At 41.6% G+C, this 19,005-nt stretch overlaps 1 protein-coding gene across 1 annotated transcript in view; it reads right to left on the bottom strand.

Annotated features, from left to right (window-relative positions):
- BEGAIN (brain-enriched guanylate kinase-associated) overlaps window positions 1-15,928 on the bottom strand; it is a 117,270-nt gene extending 101,342 nt beyond the window's left edge. The window contains exon 1 of the mRNA XM_009328491.1: window positions 15,915-15,928. Coding sequence (XP_009326766.1) covers window positions 15,915-15,928 — 14 coding nt within the window. The remainder of the gene's footprint in view (window positions 1-15,914) is intronic.
- Between the last annotated feature and the right edge of the window lie 3,077 nt (window positions 15,929-19,005).

Below are 19,005 nucleotides of genomic sequence, written 5' to 3'. Positions count from 1 at the left end.
AGATCTGAATCTTCCTCTGGTGTAGTACTAATCAATAAACTCCCATGTCCTACCTGCAACTGCTATATTTGAATTAGATAACCACTTTATGGAGGTGCCTTACAGTTCTCTATATGCTTAATTCATGTTGTCTTTTTAGGCTGGGAAAGAGCTCTCCATCATCCCCATTTTACAGATGAAAACTGAGGCCTGAAAATGTTAAAGGTCAGATCTATAGAGTCATTCAAATTTTGAATCCCCTCTGAGATGTTTGCAGTATCTATTTGCATTTTGGTTGCTTTTGAGAGGTAAGGTAAATTTCTTAAATGTGCCTGTTTCAAGAATTTTCCTTCAAAGATGTTTCCAGCTTGGTTACGAAGCTCCCTCTTAATAAACAGCCCTCTTGGCTTCTTTAATCTTTGCCTTTCGGACCTGTAAGGAGGCGTCTGTGTGGTGTATCCTACAGCATCAGCAGCCTTCTGCCAAGAGCTGCTGCTGCGCTCCTGCTCCTCCTGCCTGGGTGCAGCATGCGTTACCATCAGTGACTGGGCAGCAAAAATGCTTCAGGTTTTCCCACGTGGCAGAAGACTCTTTTTGCTTTGTCACATCCCTCTAAATGCCTCCTCTAGTGGTCCGTGAAAGAAGAAAAGGATCTGAAAGTCTCTTTGATTGATATCTCAATCTGTCTTTCGATTTCTCCTGCTGCCTGTTTCACCTAGCTTCTGTCACTGATAATTTGCTTTTAAATGTAATGGATAAGCTTCCAAACCATCCATCTCCTCATTTAACCACAACTTCTTTCAGCGCATTAATGACTGAAAAGTTACATTTTCATTTAATGTGGATTTGCAAAGAAATCTTTAGATAATAGGCAGCTCTAATATTCTGACATCGCTGAAGCTATTAGAAGGATAAATGAAAAGAAAATTCTCCTCCTGCTGCCTGCACAAAATGGGGAGTAGGATAGGGCAGAGGCCCCAATACGATGATGCTACACAACAGCAATTACCATAAGCTGAAAAGGGCATAAAAATGGTAAAGTTGGGCTTCTCTCTCTGAAGCTGAGAGATGTCAGAAGGAGGGGCAGAAAAACCTGCTATTGAAACTGAAGTCATGTTAATTGCCTTCATCTCACACTATGTTTTTTATTCCTTATTGGTTGACCTTTTTTAATGCACAGGACATTACCTGTAGAAACCGTAGTACTATTTTGATCTGAATGCAGTCGAGTCTGCTCACACTGGTGGTGGAGTTAGCTCTTAGAACTACTGCTAGTAGTACTTTGCTTGCAAGAATGTATGCAGTGATGCTTATCCAGTATCCCTAAGTGATGTTAATAGCTCATTAATATGTGCAATGAGTAGCACTGGTTTTGTGGGGATTATTTATACCTGGGGACAAGTTAAGGACAAGTCTGAGTATCTGGATCCTTCCTCACAAGGGGTCTATGCCACCATGCTGTGGAGAGGAAATAGTGATGGGGAGAAAACAGTCACAAATGAGTTTTGAAATAATTTGTGAAACAGGGAAGAAGCAAGCAGTGCCGTGAGAGTTTTGATTTGGCTGAGGGATGTTCTGCTTTGGAACTTGTCCCTGCTTCTTGGCTGAATGAAACTACTCATTTTGGAAATGGTTATTCTGCTCCTGGAGCAAGAGCTTTGTTCTCTTTCTCTGTTCTTTGCCCTCTTTGTCTTAAGGCAAATAACTTGCAGGCAGTCCCCTGGCTTTGACAGAAACCCCTCAAAGAACTTGGAGAAGTCATGTAACCATTCTCAGTCTCGCCTTTAAGAAGGCAATAATGTTTGCAGGAGCCACAGAGGGTGTCTGAGACTCAGTTGACATCTAGAAGTGCAAATGTTCCTTTGTTGGCCAAACAAACCTACACAGTGCAGAGGCAGAAAGTAATGATTTCAGATTTCTTTCTCTCTCTCTCCTATGCTTCTGCTCTTTGTTTAAGGCAGGATAGGCAAAAAAGGCATGCTTTATATTTCCTTTACATTACAACTCCAATACAACATTTACAATTTTAATGCTTTGCTTGCTGATCTAGTGTTTTGTTTTTGTGGTTTTTTATGTGACTGATATTCAAGTACTTTAATGATTACTTGCAGTACTCTCATTATGCAAGTAAACAATGTATCTACCTTTACAGTGCAGATAATGCTGTACAGCTGATGAGGCTCCAGAATCATTACTAACATGACCTTCCTGTCTGATTCATACTTATGAATCTAATAATAAATAATCACATGTGGAAGAGTCAATAGAGAAATAATGTAGCACACTTCTTTTAGCACCCTAATTCAGGACAATAAACCATGAAAAGCATTTCAGTAATTTACTATAGTAAGTGCTCTCAGCAGCTTCTGTATTTCAGCTGTTTGGTGCTCCAGCATGAAGATAATTATCTTGGTAATTAGTTATATTGTTATTTAATAGTCCCCAGATAATATTCTATTTTTTGAAGGAACAGGCCTTTCCTTCTATATCTTCCTCCCCCATTACAAAAAATGTTTATCTATGAATCTTTCCCCTTGCCAAATATTTTTTTTCTGTTTACTACTTTCTCCAGAAAGATCCCAGTTATTGAAAGACAGCTTCTGCTTAGCAGCTGCATCGATGGAGCCGCAGGAGACTCCCTCTTCTTACGTCTCTCTGAGAAAGCCACAGGAACCGCTCCTGAACAAGCAGGGCTGGCAAGGGAGCGCAGGTGAGGGGAGAGCAGCAGTTGGCAGCGCTGCGGACTAAGACCACAGAACGGTCCTCTAAAACCTGGGTTTCTCCTCACCTGGGCTTCTAGGGAAATAGGTAAAGTGAAAAGTTTGATGAAATGGACTGGTGTTGAGCAGAATAGTGAACCTCAGTCTCTGACGTTAGATGAAGATGAATCTTTGTTAGAGTTGCATGAACTTAGGCAGGGAGTTTTCAACCGTTCCTGGAGTAACCATGGTGAAAAACAACAGTCCGGGGGTAGAAACCAGGATGAGAAAGAATGAACTACTTCCTGGGAGGACTTGAGCTTTGGCAGCTTAAATAAGCAATTAATCTCCCAAAAGTTGCTGGAGTGGGAAATTTCTGGAGCTGACATTCTGCAGACCTAAGTCACCATTTGGGGATGGGAAGGGGTGAAGCTGTTGATGGAGCACGAGGAGAATCCCTCCAGAAGGTGAAGGGGTGGCAAACATCTGAGGAAAAGACACAAGGCTAGGGAGAGGTGAGGAAAAAGGCTGGAGACTTTTGAATTTGAGCGTAGGTGGTTATAACCTCAATAAAAAGACACTTCCCCCAGTGTCACCCTCACTCTCAAAGTGATTTTTATTCCTCCTGTTTAAGAGGAACAGACTGTCATCTCTTTTTTTTTTCTCTGTCTCACATCACTCCCTCTGTGGTACTATTTCTTACAGGCTTAGCAGGAAACAGCTTGTTTGCATGTATCTCTTATAATAAACAGCATAGATTCTAGTTTATTTAATGCCTCTAGATTTTGTGCTTTCTGGGTACTGGCCTTGTTGCAGTGTCCTTTCAAACAATGCCGGTTCTAAGAAGCCAAGCTTTTCTCTCTAACTTTTTGACTGTACAGAAGATGTGGGGGTTTTTTTGTTGTTGGTTTTTTGTTTTTTTTTTTTTTTTTAAATTCACTTAGTGACTCAAGATCCACAAAGTACCATTCCTACTTCTCACCAGCTGGTGGTCCATATGCCGCTGCATCTCTACTCCTGTAAATACAAGTTTGAAGTCATACTCACAGATCAGACTTTTGGTGGTTAATATGGCAATATGTTAAAATGTCAAATGATGCAGAATGAGTGAGTGGGGGGGGGGGGGATCAGTATTCTGCATATTTATAAAAATTTCCTTCTAAGGGGCTCCCAGTGGTTTGCAGACATCAGGAGATTCCTGCAAGTGTCACAGGGTCAGCACAGGGCTGGGATTTGGGATCCACAGCATCTTGAGAGAAGCATCTGTGAGAGGCAGCGGCTCCCATCTTCTCAATGTTGTCTACCAACATGTTTAAGCTCTAAATTAGGAACAAATAATACAGTCTGGCACATTGCCCATGAAAGATTGCCAGCTTCTAGCTGAAATTCTTCATTACTCTAGAAAGGGTGGTAAGTGTTCGCCTGAGGAGATGGAATTTTGTGACTTATACAGTACTAAAAAAAAAAAAAAGGAAGGAGAGGGAAAAAAAAAAAGGAAGCCTTGACAGTGACACCTTGACAGTGCTTGAGAGAGATTCCTAATGGCTGTGGCTATAACCCATGTCTGTAGAGCAAGACAGTCAGATCCTTCAAAGCTTTAGACCTCAGTCCATATTTTCAACTCAGTAGTGGCAGCACCTTCACCGCCTGCATTTCAAGCAGAGGTACAATCTCTGACCTGTTATACTTCCTCTTTCCATTGCATAATTGCCCTTAATTTTGGCAATCAGGGCATGACTCTGCAAGCCAATGCCCTAATTTCTTGTGCTGAAGAAAATATTCAAGGTAAGAATAGAAAATGCAACTAATAGCTTTCTGCAAAAGAGCTGCCACTAGTAAAGTGATAACAGTTTTTGCTGATTTTACTGATTCTGCTGTTAATAAGGATGCCTTCCACTATTGTGAAAGTTGTAGTTAACTAGTCTCCAGTTCAGTGACTCATAGCAAATGTATAAAGAAAAAAGTTCTAAGTGGATGTGGAAAACTTTGAATAGTTTGGTAGCTTTGTGCCATGAATCCATGCTACAGGTGTATGCCAGCTATGGTTCCAGTTAATGCAGACTTGTAGCAGGCAACACTCTAGATATGAGTGACAAAAGTATCATGTGAGTGCTTTGTTATTCACATGAATGTAAAAAAGTATAAATAACACTGCCTTTTAGATAAAAGAATATGTTGCTTTCTCGAGTCTCTTTCTGATTCCATTAATCTCTCTGCAAAACTGTAGTTAACTGTTTTTGGCTTCTGTGAGGTCTGTGCAAACCAACACGTAATGTAACTAATCTATGCATAATGAGGTAGATAACACTCAAAAAGGAGTTGTAGTTCTGGGAAAAATTGGAGTCCTCCAAGGATGCAGTAATGGATTCATTCAGTTACTTAGAATTCAGCATGCAACCATATCTATGCCTATTTATATCTTAAGATGCTTTCCCAATGTTGTGTATATAGAGATGATGAATAAGGAGATGGGACGGTCTACAAATCCAGGCTGGCAATTTAATCAGAACTGTCTGCTCTGTGTGCCATGATAATTAGTAGTTCAGTGCTATAGGAACCTTAAGATGAAAATCTTGGTAAACTTTGTTTTTACTGTGCAATAGGATTTGGAGAGCTCTTCTGGGGATGGAGATGAGAATGCAAAACAACTGAAAAGTCCAGTCCACATTGTATTACCAGCAAAGCATGCATTAGAATTTTATTATCAAAACTGTAAGTGAGACCTTCCACGTTCCTTAAATCCAGGTAACATGTAGCTGTTGTCGCTTATTTGCTACATGTTCCTAGGTTATAATAAAAGTTGCTTTCCACAGTGGACCATGGGAGGGTTATCACTGCATTTAAAAAAAATAAAATGCTTTTAGACCATGTTCTTCAAAGCAAAGTATATAAGCAAAAATGGCTGAATTAGCACTGTTTCTCTCAAATGGCTCCAAGTGCACTGTGTGTTGGAATTAATGGGACATCTCTCTCAGAGGTTTTTTCTTTTACATTTAGATGATATTCAGTCCTGGTTTGCAAAGAAAACCCTCCAGAAGTTCACAGCATGTGAAACCTGTCAGTTCTAGTAACTGAATCTACTGAGGCTTTGTCAAATTAGAAAGCACAACACAGTTAAAGGAAAGCAAGCTGAAGGCTACAGTTACTGTAAAAATCTGCATCAGCAACTTTGTCAAGGTGAAGAAAAAAAAATGTTCCTGTTGTTGGAAGTTACCTGTTATCTAGAAATTTTTGCATCACGTGCAGTAGACAAGACAGCTTTACTCCTCTAAACTGACGTTTGTTAGCAGACTACTTGTTTAGTGCTATAATTTCATGTACTTTTAATTTCTCAGAAAAAAAAATTTCATGACTTTTACATTGTGATTTCTCTTGTAGGTTGATGAGGGAAGGGGGGGGAAGTTGCTTTGTTACCAAACAGGTCAGCTAAATCTGGCCCAAAGAAACTCATGTCAGTCTTCTCTATCTATGACTCATTTCTTCCCTCTCCTGCCCATATGCTCTGTTGCCAGAGCTATCCTTTGAGTTATAAAAAGGGCTAATTAACCTTCCTCATGGAAAAGCCAAGACTCTTGAATTTGGTCCTTCCTTCACATGGGACTGGGGAGGACTGTGTGTCTCCTAGAGCCTTCCTGATCTTGGTTCCTACAGTAGTGAAAGAGTTTAATAAGGAACATTTGATATAAAGATGAGACACAAACTGGTGGCATCTTGTGAAGAAATAAAACAGGACCAAAGAAACATGAAAACATGCTTCAGGAGACTCCACAACTGGGAACGTCATTTTAGCAAGGGGTCTCCAGCACCTATCACAGCAGTTCCAGCTGCAGAGCAAGGGTACTGCTTAGCCTTCCACAAGTGGGAAAATGGAAGCAAAGTGAATGACGGGACTTTTTATGAGCCCTCTTTACCCGTGCCCCTCCCCTGCTGTAAGCTTGCCAGGTATCTAGGGGCTCCAGAGCAAAGACTGGCATTAACTGGGCTATCCTAGACTACATTTCAAAGTGTGGGCTGAAAATCTACCCAGCAGCCTGCCTCTCATGCCCATTGCACTCGGTGGCATTGGTACAGTAAGGACAGGGATAAACCAGGAAGATTTGCTCTTCCTAAAGGCTTGTGAGGGGTCAGAAATTAAGTGGAACTGCTGAGGCTCGGATTTGGCAGGGTGACGCTGCTGATGTGGGTTGAGAAACCAGGCGCTTCCCTGCATGGCTCTGTCTGGCACTGTGTTTGCAAGGCTGCAAGAAGATGGCAGAGTGGGGGGTACTAGGGCCAGCTGCTGTGCAGAGTTGGACAAAGATAAGCCAGGCCAGTCATGCACCCCTTTTAGCAAGAGCCTGTCTATGAATTCAGCACTGGAAAGGCGTAGGACTGAAGGCTCATTTGGACTTGTGTAAAAACTTCTTGCTCTGTTTTTTTTGACCAGGACAGTCAGATTTTCCTGTGTGTTGAGCTATGCTATTGTTTTCCAAGTAATTTACTTAAATATTGCTGCTCTGTCTTTCACCACTCTACTTGCATTGCTTTGGGCTAGTTTGCTAGGTTTCTCATTTTTATCCAGCCTTCAGAGTGTTTGACTCACTTGGTCTTTCACTCTTTAATTGTTGGTTTCTCATCAATCTAAATCAGAATGCAAATACAAATAAAAGCATCATTGCTATTCACAAGCTGAGAGTCAAAACTAAGCATACAGTTTATTTTTAATTCAAATAGAACTGTTTCAGTGCTACAGATTGTTTGTATGCAGTCTAAAAATCTTTATTTCCCTACGGAAAGCAGCACTTTCCCCATCGTGAAGGATGTGCCTCTGTTCGTGAATGTACTTTGCTACTAGTTCCTGACTGAGTTGTTAAGAATATTGGGTAGAGCTGCAAAACATTTATTTTTCAGCCACTCATGGATCTGCATTAAGTCTTGGAATAGATTTGGTGCATGTCAGTCTGGACTGTTTCTGATTAATTCCCTCGAAATACTACTTTCTTGTTACAGGATAGAGATAGGATTCATATCAAGAGGAAATAATATCTCAAAGGGCAAGTGACCCAGCAGCTACAACTTAGTTAAATATGCCTGTGCAGAGTCCTTTGCCATGCATTTAGTGCTACTAAATGTCATTTCAAGCACCTACATCTGTAGGACTTCTTGGCAGTAAGACCAATTATACAGATATATAGACAATTTCTATCTGTAGACTACTCTGTACAGGCGAAGCATTGAAAACCGTTAATTTGTGCAGTACCTTGGTTAAGTCAGCATCCCTGAGTTAAAATGGCAGCACAAAGATTTAACACTTTTTAAACAGAAACACACAGAAAAGAGACGTGCTGATTGTTTATCTCTTCAGATTGCCTACTGCAAGCATGAGCTCTTGGGGGATGGCGAGGGAAAAGATTAAGTTGCCATTCATTGCTGGGAATTCCAGTACAGCTCTTGGAAGGTCTTAAAAATAGAGCAGCTCCTTAAGCTGATTCTCTTGTCAAAATGACAGTTAAAGCTAACAGAAACATAAAATGAGCTCATTTGTTTGACCTGGTTTGTACGGAAACTTCAAAGTTAAGGCCCTTTACCCTGACATGAATATGAAACTTGGTCTTGTTGAACAGAGGGCAGCAATTTGGAGCTGTTGAGTCATGAGAGCTTCTTGTGAACATGAGGGTCTTTGTAGCACAGCAGGGACTCTTTGAAGCTCAGTGGCTTCCAGAAAAAGTTTGAAGTTCCTCTTTTCTGACACCCTCCTCCTCTTTCTCCTCCTTCTTTTAAAGATGGGCAAAATCAAGATGAGGTGGTCAAAATTTGCATTTTGCTCTGATTAGCAGAAATGGCATTTGTGTAGTCATGATGTACTAGAATGTCATGTAAGTCAGTCAACTACTGCTTTGTTGCCTCTATGCCACAATATTCCTCTCAAATACCGTTTGCCCGCCTAGATGCAAGCCTGCTGCTGAGGTGTGTGTGTATGTTCTCTCACACACAGCTTTTCAGTTATGGTTTTGCTGACATGGTGACAGTTGGGCAAGCTCAGGATGAAAGCTAGATTTCTCCACGCTTTTGAGAGCTTTGCAAATGCATGTATGAAGAAAGTCATGCTCTAAGAGGCAATATGACTGCATGTGACATGGAGGCCCTTTTTATCCCAGCATAAGCATTACTAGAAACCAAGCCATGAGCAGTGACTCTGTGCACTGTTCAATGAGGTGGATCTTGTTACCCCTGGAAGAGTTGAATAACAAGAGTTGTGCAGTTCACATGAGCAGCAGGATGGTCACACACATGAGAGAAGTCTAGGAAGGAGCTACAGGCACTTATGATCCTGCTATCCCGTTCAAGGGCTCTGTAAGTTATACAACCCTCATACTCATGAATTCCAAAAAGCATGATTATAGCTATCTACTGCCTATCTTTCAGCACATTGTACGTCATGCTAAGCTGGCTCTAGGTCATCACTAAAACATTAAGAGAATTCAGCCCCTTCGATATTTTTATTGTTAAAAGCTTCATAGTTTTGATCTATTTCAGATGCTTTTGACTTTTAAAGAACATCGAATCAAATGTGGTGATACAGGGTTTTTATTTGAATGCATTCTAAAGTCACTTGTGTGTAAATCAAGAATTGATTGGTAAATTAAATTGCCTAAGCCATGCCAGCAGCAGCAGAGTTGGCAATTGCAAGAAGCCTCTAATAAAGTGTTGCAGACAAGTTATCTCCTTCCTTTCATCAGTCTGTGCACTGTAGCAGCAGCAAGCATTCAAATTGTACTTGATTTCACCACAGAGCACACTCAAGTGTGGTTCACAAAATATACTGCCCTTGAACCAACTGGGGTTTGCAGCTTGGAACCTCTTATACTCTTCAGCTTATAAGATTGTTTTGTTACTGCTGCAGTCATTGCCACTGTTTGCTTTGTAAGTTGCTGCTTTCACTGTTCAGCACACATCCCTGACAGCTTTGGTCAGAGCGCTTACATAACTGAAGTCTAGTTGCTGTTAGCAATATAGGGGATGTAGAGAGCATCCGATTTTCCCACCTTTGAATTTTCTGACCATCAAGCATTATTGCATCTTTGGGGGGGAAAAAAAAATCCAACAAATACCCAACAAAAAAAAAAAAACTGTTTTGGAAGCTCTACTCCCTGTGCTACAAAGTTTTTGAACTAATCACAAACTCTATAAGAAATGGACCTTTTTTTTTTCTTAAATATTTGTCCAAAATGCCCCCTCCTTTTTTTCCTCAGCAGCTTATAGTATTGCTCAGTGATGTACTTTTCCTTGCAAGAAAGGGGTAGGCAGAGCATTATTTGTAAGCTTGGTATCACCTAGGTCCAGCCTCTTCCCCATGACTCACTGCAGCTCCTGGTTGATGGCATAGCTCATCTCCTCCTACCTACTTCCTTGGTCTCTTTAGATGTTTGCTCAGCTCCCACTTGTCCCTGCAGGCCACTTTACACAGCTATACCTGATTTCATTCAACTTGAATCTATTCTGCCCTTTGTTCTTGTCATGTTTCTTGTTTGCTGGACACTTTTACTCCACTCAATATTTACCTAGAGCTAAAAGATATTATAACACAACACTTATCACAGCAGGTGACTGGAGATGATTCCTTCCATACCGGCATCACTGCCTTTTAGATCATTCTTCCAAGCAGCAGACAGCAGTTCAGGGCACAGGGCTGTGGGACTACATAACAGTAACCTCTCTGCCTCAGCTAAGTAGTGCTAATTTGACTGACTAGCACAGGTAACAGCAATAGTGGAAATGAAGTGGGATGGACTTCAGTATAAGCTACACAAGCATACTGTGCCCCTGGTAGCATTAATAAAATTCTCAAAGGTGCTAGTATAGGCAGATCAGCATGTCTCTGCGCCCCAACCAATCTCAGCTCCAGGGCTATAGTTCCCCTGGGGGTTGTGAATATAACCTTGTGTGTACATTGCTTTCATTGCTATGGTTGACAACCACCAAACTTAAAGCTGAATGTAGTCTCTCGGGGGGAGAGACGTGTCGTTTAGCTGTGCTGCAGTCACACCTTGGATGGCAGCGTGAACAAACCAGATGTGCCGAAAACAGCACTGCAGGGCTGTCACTGCTGCTGGGACTGCCTGGGAGATGAAAACATCTTGCAAAACAGAGAAAAATGAAAACCTGCTTTACCTGTTTGAATATAAGTAGGCAGCTCTCTTCCTTTTCTTCTTCCCTCTTTCAAAATGGACACAACATTCACCCAGCCAGGTGACTTTTCTACTATAACATCTAATGACCCCAAACTCATGGCCCCTTCACACCAGCATTTCCCTATGCTCTATTTCTTCTAAGCTTGCCCTGTGCCATCTCTTTGCCTGTGTCCTCAGCTGGGGTTTCAAGTCCCAGCATCAGCTAGAGCCTGCAGACACTGCTGAGCAGATGCTGGAGCTGCTGTTTGCACAGCCCTGCTGCTGTGCTGTGGCATTGTGCCTCTGGACAAGGCAGAGGCACATCTCCCAGCACATCAGCTGTGGATGTGAAGACAAGACCTAGGGTAAAGTAAACCACATGGTTTTGTTGGTTAACTTTCTGGAAAAAATCCTCTCCTTGTGTTCAAGTAACTATGGTAAAATTAATGTAGACACAGGCTGAGAGAAGGAACAAGGACAAGGTGGGGATGCCAGGAAATTGCAGTGCAATTAGCATATGAAGAGGACTAAATTTATACCAAGTGCAAGGAAGGCAGCATGATCTAGTGGGCATTTAGGAAAGTATTCACATTTTCACTAAACTACCGCAGAAGCTTTTCCCTAGGACTGCACATGCCTCTGATGTTCCTTTTGAAGAGACTGATATTCCTTCCTTACCGCAGATGAACTCAAACATGCTTGAGAAAAGTCCAAGTCTGAAAATTCAAGAGGCTTGGATCGAGCTGCTGACTTACTACCAGCTGTGTGTGCGCAAAACAAATCACTTCTTTTTCATATGCTCTGAAATGAGGACTACAATGAAATTAAGATGTTGCCTCACAGGTTCCTTGAGACATGGATCACTTTTATCAGAGATCCCTGGATGATTAGTAAAGTGCCACTACTGATGCTACCAAAATAAAGTAATCCTCAGTTGGGGAATACCATGGTTACATTGCAAAGTAGAAAGTCAGCCTCCTTACAGGCACTAATTATATGAGCCTGGCAGTTGATGGTGGTGGTGATGTGTTCTGTTTTATGTACTTTTATACACATAGTTCAGCCTATTGTGGATCTTGAAAGCTTAGAACTAAGAATATTGATTTATAGAGTTTCTGAATTGTCACTGAAATTTTAGGAGTGCTTTTAAAAAAAGAAAACGCTTTTATTGAACAATATCTGTCACCTTAACTGGCATTTCCTGTGGAGTGAGGTAGTCTTCAATGTACGAAACACTGAGAATCTGGTCAATATTTGTGTAAAAAATTATATCTGGAGGTCTCTTATGCCAAACCTTACAACATTTTCACTTGAAACGTTGACTGTTATAACCTGTATTTCAAGCAGGATTAAAAGGAAATAAAGAAAAAGCTACCGGTATTTTGTACAGGAGTTGTGGTGGAACTGGTCTTTCACTTGCACATCTAGCCGCGCTATGGATTCAGTCTGACTTAAAGGACCAGTTTCCAGAGCACTCGCAATTCTGTGTGCCAGCCACCACAGATCTGCAAGGCCTCAGACTTGGAAGGCATGTGCTTCTCTTGAATATATACACCAAAGATAGCACACTGCTAAGAGTCAAAATAAGATAGTATAGGTATATTTGAAATTTACGTTACTTAACTAAGATTTTCAGTCCTTTTTTATAGACATGAAAAAGGACCACATCCGAAAAGCTGTATTTAAAATGTTGTAGTCAGACGTAACTAATGTTTAAAGTGACTGTATAACCATACACAGCCAACCTACATAAGTGCAGATCCTCAAGAGGTTTGTGATTAGTAGTTAGCCTTACTTCCTGCCTAATATATTGGTACCTTGAGATGTTATAAACACTATGTACTGCTAAGAATTGTTCACAGTGTGAAGACTTCATTGCAGTAACTGATATGTCTAGTCGAAGTTTTAGCACAAAATAGCATGTTTCCACTTCTAGAGGAAGTCGTCCCTGTGTCAGGCTAAATACTGATAACCTCCCACCTCTGCTTCCTACTGCTCCTTCCACCTGTAAAGCTGTCACGGCAAGCCCCTGCTGAAAAGGACAGGATGTGACATTGCAGGTCACAGCAGCTCCTTGGTCTGCAAGGGGAATTATTACTGCATTACGTGAGACGAATTGCATCTTTCCAGCTAGATTCTGAGTGAAGGAATGTAACACCGAGAGCTGTATTCGTTCGCTGCACCATTGCTTGTGCTGCCCTGGCTCACCAGTGGATCAGTTTTGCAGGCTCCTGCATTTGCCCCTCTGTCTGAATGGGCCTGGCCACCCCAATCCTTGGGGGTGCCCCAGATGCACTGGGCTGGAGAATGTGCAAAGCTCACCCAAAGACTTCCAGAGCTGCCTTTTTAAAATGTTTGGCCCTGTGGGCTCCCAAGGACTGTCAGTGTGGAGCAGCTCCTCTGAAAAATGCGATTATCTGCACCTGTTCTTCATATTTAGAAGACTTTCTTATCTTGAAGTGCACTGTGCAATGCATGCCGGGATTTCTCCAACCCTGAGGGTTTTCAGCCCAGCTGCGTAGGTTGTCCTGTGGGTATCCACCTTGGTCCTCTTCTCCTGTTTCTCCAACAAGGCTTTCGTTTGTTGACTTTTTGCTAATTCCAGACCCCCTTCTCCTCCCTCTTTTGCAAGAGCCTTGTACCCTCTGTGCACCCCAGCTCCACAGCTGGCGTGGGCTCACCCTCTAGTCCTCGGGCCAGCTCCCTCCCAGCTGATATGGGATGGTACATCCCCAGCTGGTTGCAAAAAGAGAGTGGGGAAGGAGCTGGGCCCAGGTGATAGGGCAGAACATATTCAAGTATCATGTGGGAAAGGCTTCTCCTGTGATGTTGCACTGGTTTCTACATGTAACAAAAATACCTCTTTCCTCCTGGCCTGCCCTTTTCCCTCTTGTTTCTTTCTTCCTTCCCCTGGCTTCAGGCTATCTGTCTTCTGGCCTCTCTGAAGCCACCATGCTTAAAAAAGAAGGTAATCTGTTTTTTTACCTGGGTGCCAGACTTGGATGGGTTTAGGAAAAATGTAATTCTCTCAGGTCTGTGGGTTCACTGGGTATTTAAAATACCGTCATCCAAGACGATGACTATAGACAGGGAGCATGCAAAAGTTTGGGATGGAGCAGCACAGCTTCTGTGCTGGGTCCTGCCGGAGCTCCCCCAGCCCGGCTCACTACTCCGCTTGGGAGCACAGGGAGCCCTTGCACTGGCCTTGCACTGGCTTGGGTGATAGGGACAAACGTCTGTCAGAAGTAACTTTTACACGCAAGAGTTGTAAACAGAAAACTTCATTAACAAACTCCTGACGCAGCCTCACCCTTCTCTTGTAGGAGTTAATAGCTAAACTCCCACTTCCTTCAGCGGGGCAGTATGGGTTTTTCCATCTATATAGTGCTCAAGGAGTACTGAGGTAAGGACTGCTGCATGCCTGACAGCTGCAAAACTAGGGTGCTAGGAAAATGGAGCTAGGAAAATGGAGCTTTATGGTTATTTACTCTTGTCATAGCAAACTCTTTCTTTTTCAATACATTCCTGAGCTCATTCTCCTGGGCTCTGCAGCCCATTATTGCAAATGTGGCAAAAGCCTGTCTGCTAAAAGCAGAGGCCAAGGCATGCTCAGGAAAGTATTACAAGTATTGTATTGCGTTTGTGCACACATGCTTATCAAGCAAACATGTAAATATACATTTGCTTGCATCTTCTAAGAGAGTAATTCATGACATAACTGTGCATATACCATAGGTGATCTTGTTTGGAATTTTTAGTGAATGCAGGACCACATACCGAGTGCTTTCTCAGTTGTTACTCAGGAAAAACTCACAGCTTTAACATTATAGTGCTTATATACATGCAAAACCATAGTACCTTGCACAATGTTTTTTCTTTCAGCTCAAAAGTTATAATACTTTCATCATCATGAGACAGTACAAAAAATGTACAACTGAAGCTATTTATAAATTATATTAGAAACTTTTGGACATACATCTTCAAGTCCACTGTAAGAGACTTAACCTCCTTCTTCTCAAATAAAAAACAGGATTTTTTTTTCCAGCCTAGAATTCATTAAACACTCGGTCAAATCTCTGTTCTTTCACATTTGCCACTTCTTCCCCAGTTATTTCCAGAATTCTAGAACTTTTCTGCATTTCTAATAACTCAGGATAGCCATTCCAAACTTAAGGGATCTAAAAAGTTGTGCTTGGACAATAGCTGTCACTAACCAAACTGAGTCACCAGGTTCGGAGAAGGAATTTGGGCTTGTCCAAAAAAACCAAATAAGAGCATGGCCAGTGTTTTGGGTTATTAAAATAAGAGCCATAAAGTATTTAAATGGTAGTAAAAAGTTCAGCTTTTACATATCACTTTGATAATACCTGGGGATTTTATTAATAGGCAGGATTTGATTTTTTTTTTAATTTATCTTTTAAAAGGGCTAGAATGCTTTCTTCTTTCTTTTTCTTTCTTAACAACAGACACAAGAGCAACATCCCCCAAAGCAGACTTGCACTTGGACATGAGATGGAAAACTTATGTTTATAAAAGCCATCTCCTTTTGCTTAAAGCAGAGAGATGTGCTGAGAAACTGGTACAGTATGACAACATTTTAAACACAGAGGAGACAAGATTTATCTGGCTGGTATACAATATATAACAAAAATCGAACACCAATGTTACAGCATTATATTGAAACAAACCACAGTAATTAGATGCTTTGAAGTCAAGCCTATATTTTCTTCAGCTTTTTCATGAATTATTGATCCACTTTCCTCATTAAATGGAATGGCAGGCTCTTGCAGTAAATGGACAAGTGACTACAACATTTATATAATCAAATATCCTTTGCATCTGGCAAGAAAACATGTTTGTGTGTAAAACACCCTTTCTGAATTGACATCCCTGCAAAACAGATTTACAAGAATAACCACATTCCTTTTCTTTTGTCTCTAAAACACAGCTTCCCTTGCAGCATCATGCAATCCAGTATTTTACACTGATCGTATTAAGCAAAATATTTTCCAAGAGCCTGTATTGTCCATTGTGCAACTGAACATTTCTTCTCTATAATGAGATATAAATAAACTGTCTCACTTACCTTATTTTCTCCATCTCTGCCGCAGAGGCCTACAAGAAATCAAATAATAGGAGCAAGTGAATGAAAGAAAACATTCACTCTGCAGATTTATGCATAGTTAAGGCTTTCCAAATGGTTTTCGACAAGTGTCTACAAAACGACGGTTAGCGAACCCCACATCTGCATTAGCCAAAAATAACATTGACAGATGAACTGGGGAATAATGCAGCACGCTGCAGGGGCACTGTATACCCACGAGCCATGGGCAACAGAATGACTCAGTTGTAGCGCTGAGGCAGAAAATGGGGAGGGAAAAAAAAAGCAAGCAGCAGCAAGTAACAGGTTACTGTGCCTCCTGGGTTTCAGAGGAAAAGTTGAAATGCTACCCTCTGCACGGTGGGCATGGCAGCAGTGCTCTGCTGGCTGGGAAATGACAGTGACTTCATCACACGTGAATTTTGGGTTCAATTCATCATCTTTCACAGAGCCCGACAGATGGAAGGGACACAAGCTTGCCTCCTTAGTGGGAGTTTCGAGTAATCAAATTACTTTCCTCAAGTAATACAGTCTTGACAATTAGCATCTCAATACATGGAGGCTTTTCGTTAACCCTTTCCCTGGTACTTACCCGGGCTGTAGCTTACAACTCCGGTAACTCCTCAGGTCCCTCTGCCTGCCGCTGCAGCCAGGCTCCCATTAACCCTTTGACAGCGGCTCGGCACTCCTGTAGCCCTGAATCGCTACATCCCGGCAGAGCCGTAGGTGGTCATTTCATTAATCTGTCTGGTTTCTTTTTACCGTACAGATGCTGTAAACCCCTACTTATCTATAGCACGGAGACTCATTAATCTCTCTGACACTGCTTATATCAAAAGCATAGTCTTGTTAACCCTTTGGTTTCTTTTTCATCATTATCTCGCGTAGATCCTTAATAGCTGCTTCCATTTCATTTTATCACACCACTGGCACAGAATCTCATCAATTCTGCAGGTCCCGCTTTATTGTTACTAAGGAATGAGCACTCGGAGCAATCCCGCAATCTCTAGAGCCAGATAAATCCCAGCATCACGGAATCTCTTATTTATACTGAAGGCATTGCCCATTAATCATGACCACTTTAAACCTTATTGATTAATGGCTAACAATCATATTTGAGTATGAAATAAATTAAAGATTAAAAATAAGAAAATGTAAATTTAATCAGTTAACCAGCAGGAAATTCGTCAAACTGCCTAATAAAACATCCCAAATGACAAATTTTTGGTTCTTCATTGGGTCACTCATCTTCCCTTCTTCTCATTTACTTTTGATTTGCCTATTAGATAAGTTGCCAGTCAGGCTGGCGTTTGCATGATAATTTCTGATGACATACGTTAAGGATTTTAGGCATTCACCATAACTTGGTACACAAGAAGTCAGCTGCAGGAAAAGCCCTCCTCAGCTTCTCAGTAATGGATGTAATACACGTCTTACGTGGTCCCTGCATGTCTGTTGGAAGCACAGGGTTGCCCATGATAAATCCCAGATTTTGAGATTAAAAATCTAACCTAGGGACCCATAGTTGCTTTCTCTAATTCATAGCTATCCATTGAATCCATGTGTATTCTGTAGTATGCAGGAAATAATAGTTTAAACATTGTTGACCAGAAAATGAACCACAGGGGCTTTCTCCCTGAGCATGGGAAGCTATTTGCAGCCCCATGGGCTTGCCAGTTTGGTTTTCCAGAGATGAACTCTCAAAAACTGCCCTAATCACCATGTTCCTGTCATTTTAGGGAGACTGGACATTATTTTCTCCAGGGCCACTCACTATTGCCTTGCCTTGAACTGTGGAAGTCACCCATGAAGACAGAGTACTTAGAATATCCGATTTCAGTCCTGCTATTATGGCAATATCTACAGACACAAGGAGAAGCTGCCTGGCCTTGCTTTTGCCTAGTGCTTTGAATATTGCCATACTCACGGCGTCGCAGTGGGGGTTGTTTTGTGTGATTAAAGCCCAGGATGGAGAAGAGAAGCTGTAGGCTGGCTTTCTGGCTATACTCATCTGTGAATGCAGGTGAGTCATTGGCTGCCAATCCTGAGAGGAAATTAGCAGGGAAAAAAAGCACAGCAAATGCCTGACACCAAAACAAACCAGAAAACTAAACGAAGCTGCAATTAATTCTGTATGAACTATTCACCTTCTTTTTTTTTATTTTTTTTTATGGTAGGGCTTTTTTTTTTACCTCCTCACAGTAAAAACTGCTTGTTTCGTGTAACATGGCCAATTTTCCTTTGGACCGTCAGGGATGTTCTCCTCTGCCTTTCCCTGACAGCCTGTGCAGCGAAGAGAGGGCTCCTTTCTGATGTGGGAGCAATGGGTTCAGCTCAGTCCTCCTCGAGGAGGATGCTCTGACCCAGATCAGAGCCTTTTCTGGTCTGTGGCACTGCAACGCTCCATTACCTCTTTTGATGGGGGTCCGCTTCTAGTAAATAAATAGGAACACACGAAAGGACTAGAGCCTGTGTGTTTTTCAGGGAATGCCCTAGCTTTCAGGCTAGAGAGTCAAATGAGCATATAGGAACTTGAGATGGTGAAAACAAAGACAGGAGCGTCTGCAGAAATGTAGCTTTCATCCCAAGCAGTTTATTTTTTCAGATAATTGTGTTCCTTAGGAAGGTGCTTTTTTCATCCTTTTCTTTTTTTGTCTTTTCTTTTTTTTCTTCGTCTTCTTCTTCTTCCTTTTCTTCTTCCTTTTTTTTTTCTTCATTTCTTTTTTCCCCAAAAAAAGCCTTAGCAACTCAAAATTATTTTAAAAGTCTGTGGTTTTCTGAAACAGCTCTGTTTTCACAAGGTGACATTTTTACTAAGGCAAAATTGCTGTTTCCTAGCCAGATCCCTGCCATTGATATAGCCTGTGGAAGTTTAGAGGTTACGTCATCCTCCCACTGCTCTCTATGAAGGCTTCTCTCTGAAATATCCTACTGAATTGATTTTAAAATATATTCTAAACAGCTCTGAATTGGCCACTTTTAGGACCAGTCTTGTCCTGAAAGTCTTGTGGGACCTATTTCAAGCAGAAAGACTGAAGTAAAGGTTTGTATAAGAATGTCCTTTATGGTATGTCAT

This window comes from Pygoscelis adeliae, unplaced genomic scaffold, assembly GCF_000699105.1.
Source record: "Pygoscelis adeliae isolate BGI_AS28 unplaced genomic scaffold, ASM69910v1 Scaffold130, whole genome shotgun sequence".
NCBI classification, from domain to species: Eukaryota; Metazoa; Chordata; class Aves; order Sphenisciformes; family Spheniscidae; genus Pygoscelis; species Pygoscelis adeliae.
Note: the sequence above shows the minus strand (reverse complement) of the source record. Positions and strands in the feature narration are given on the sequence as shown.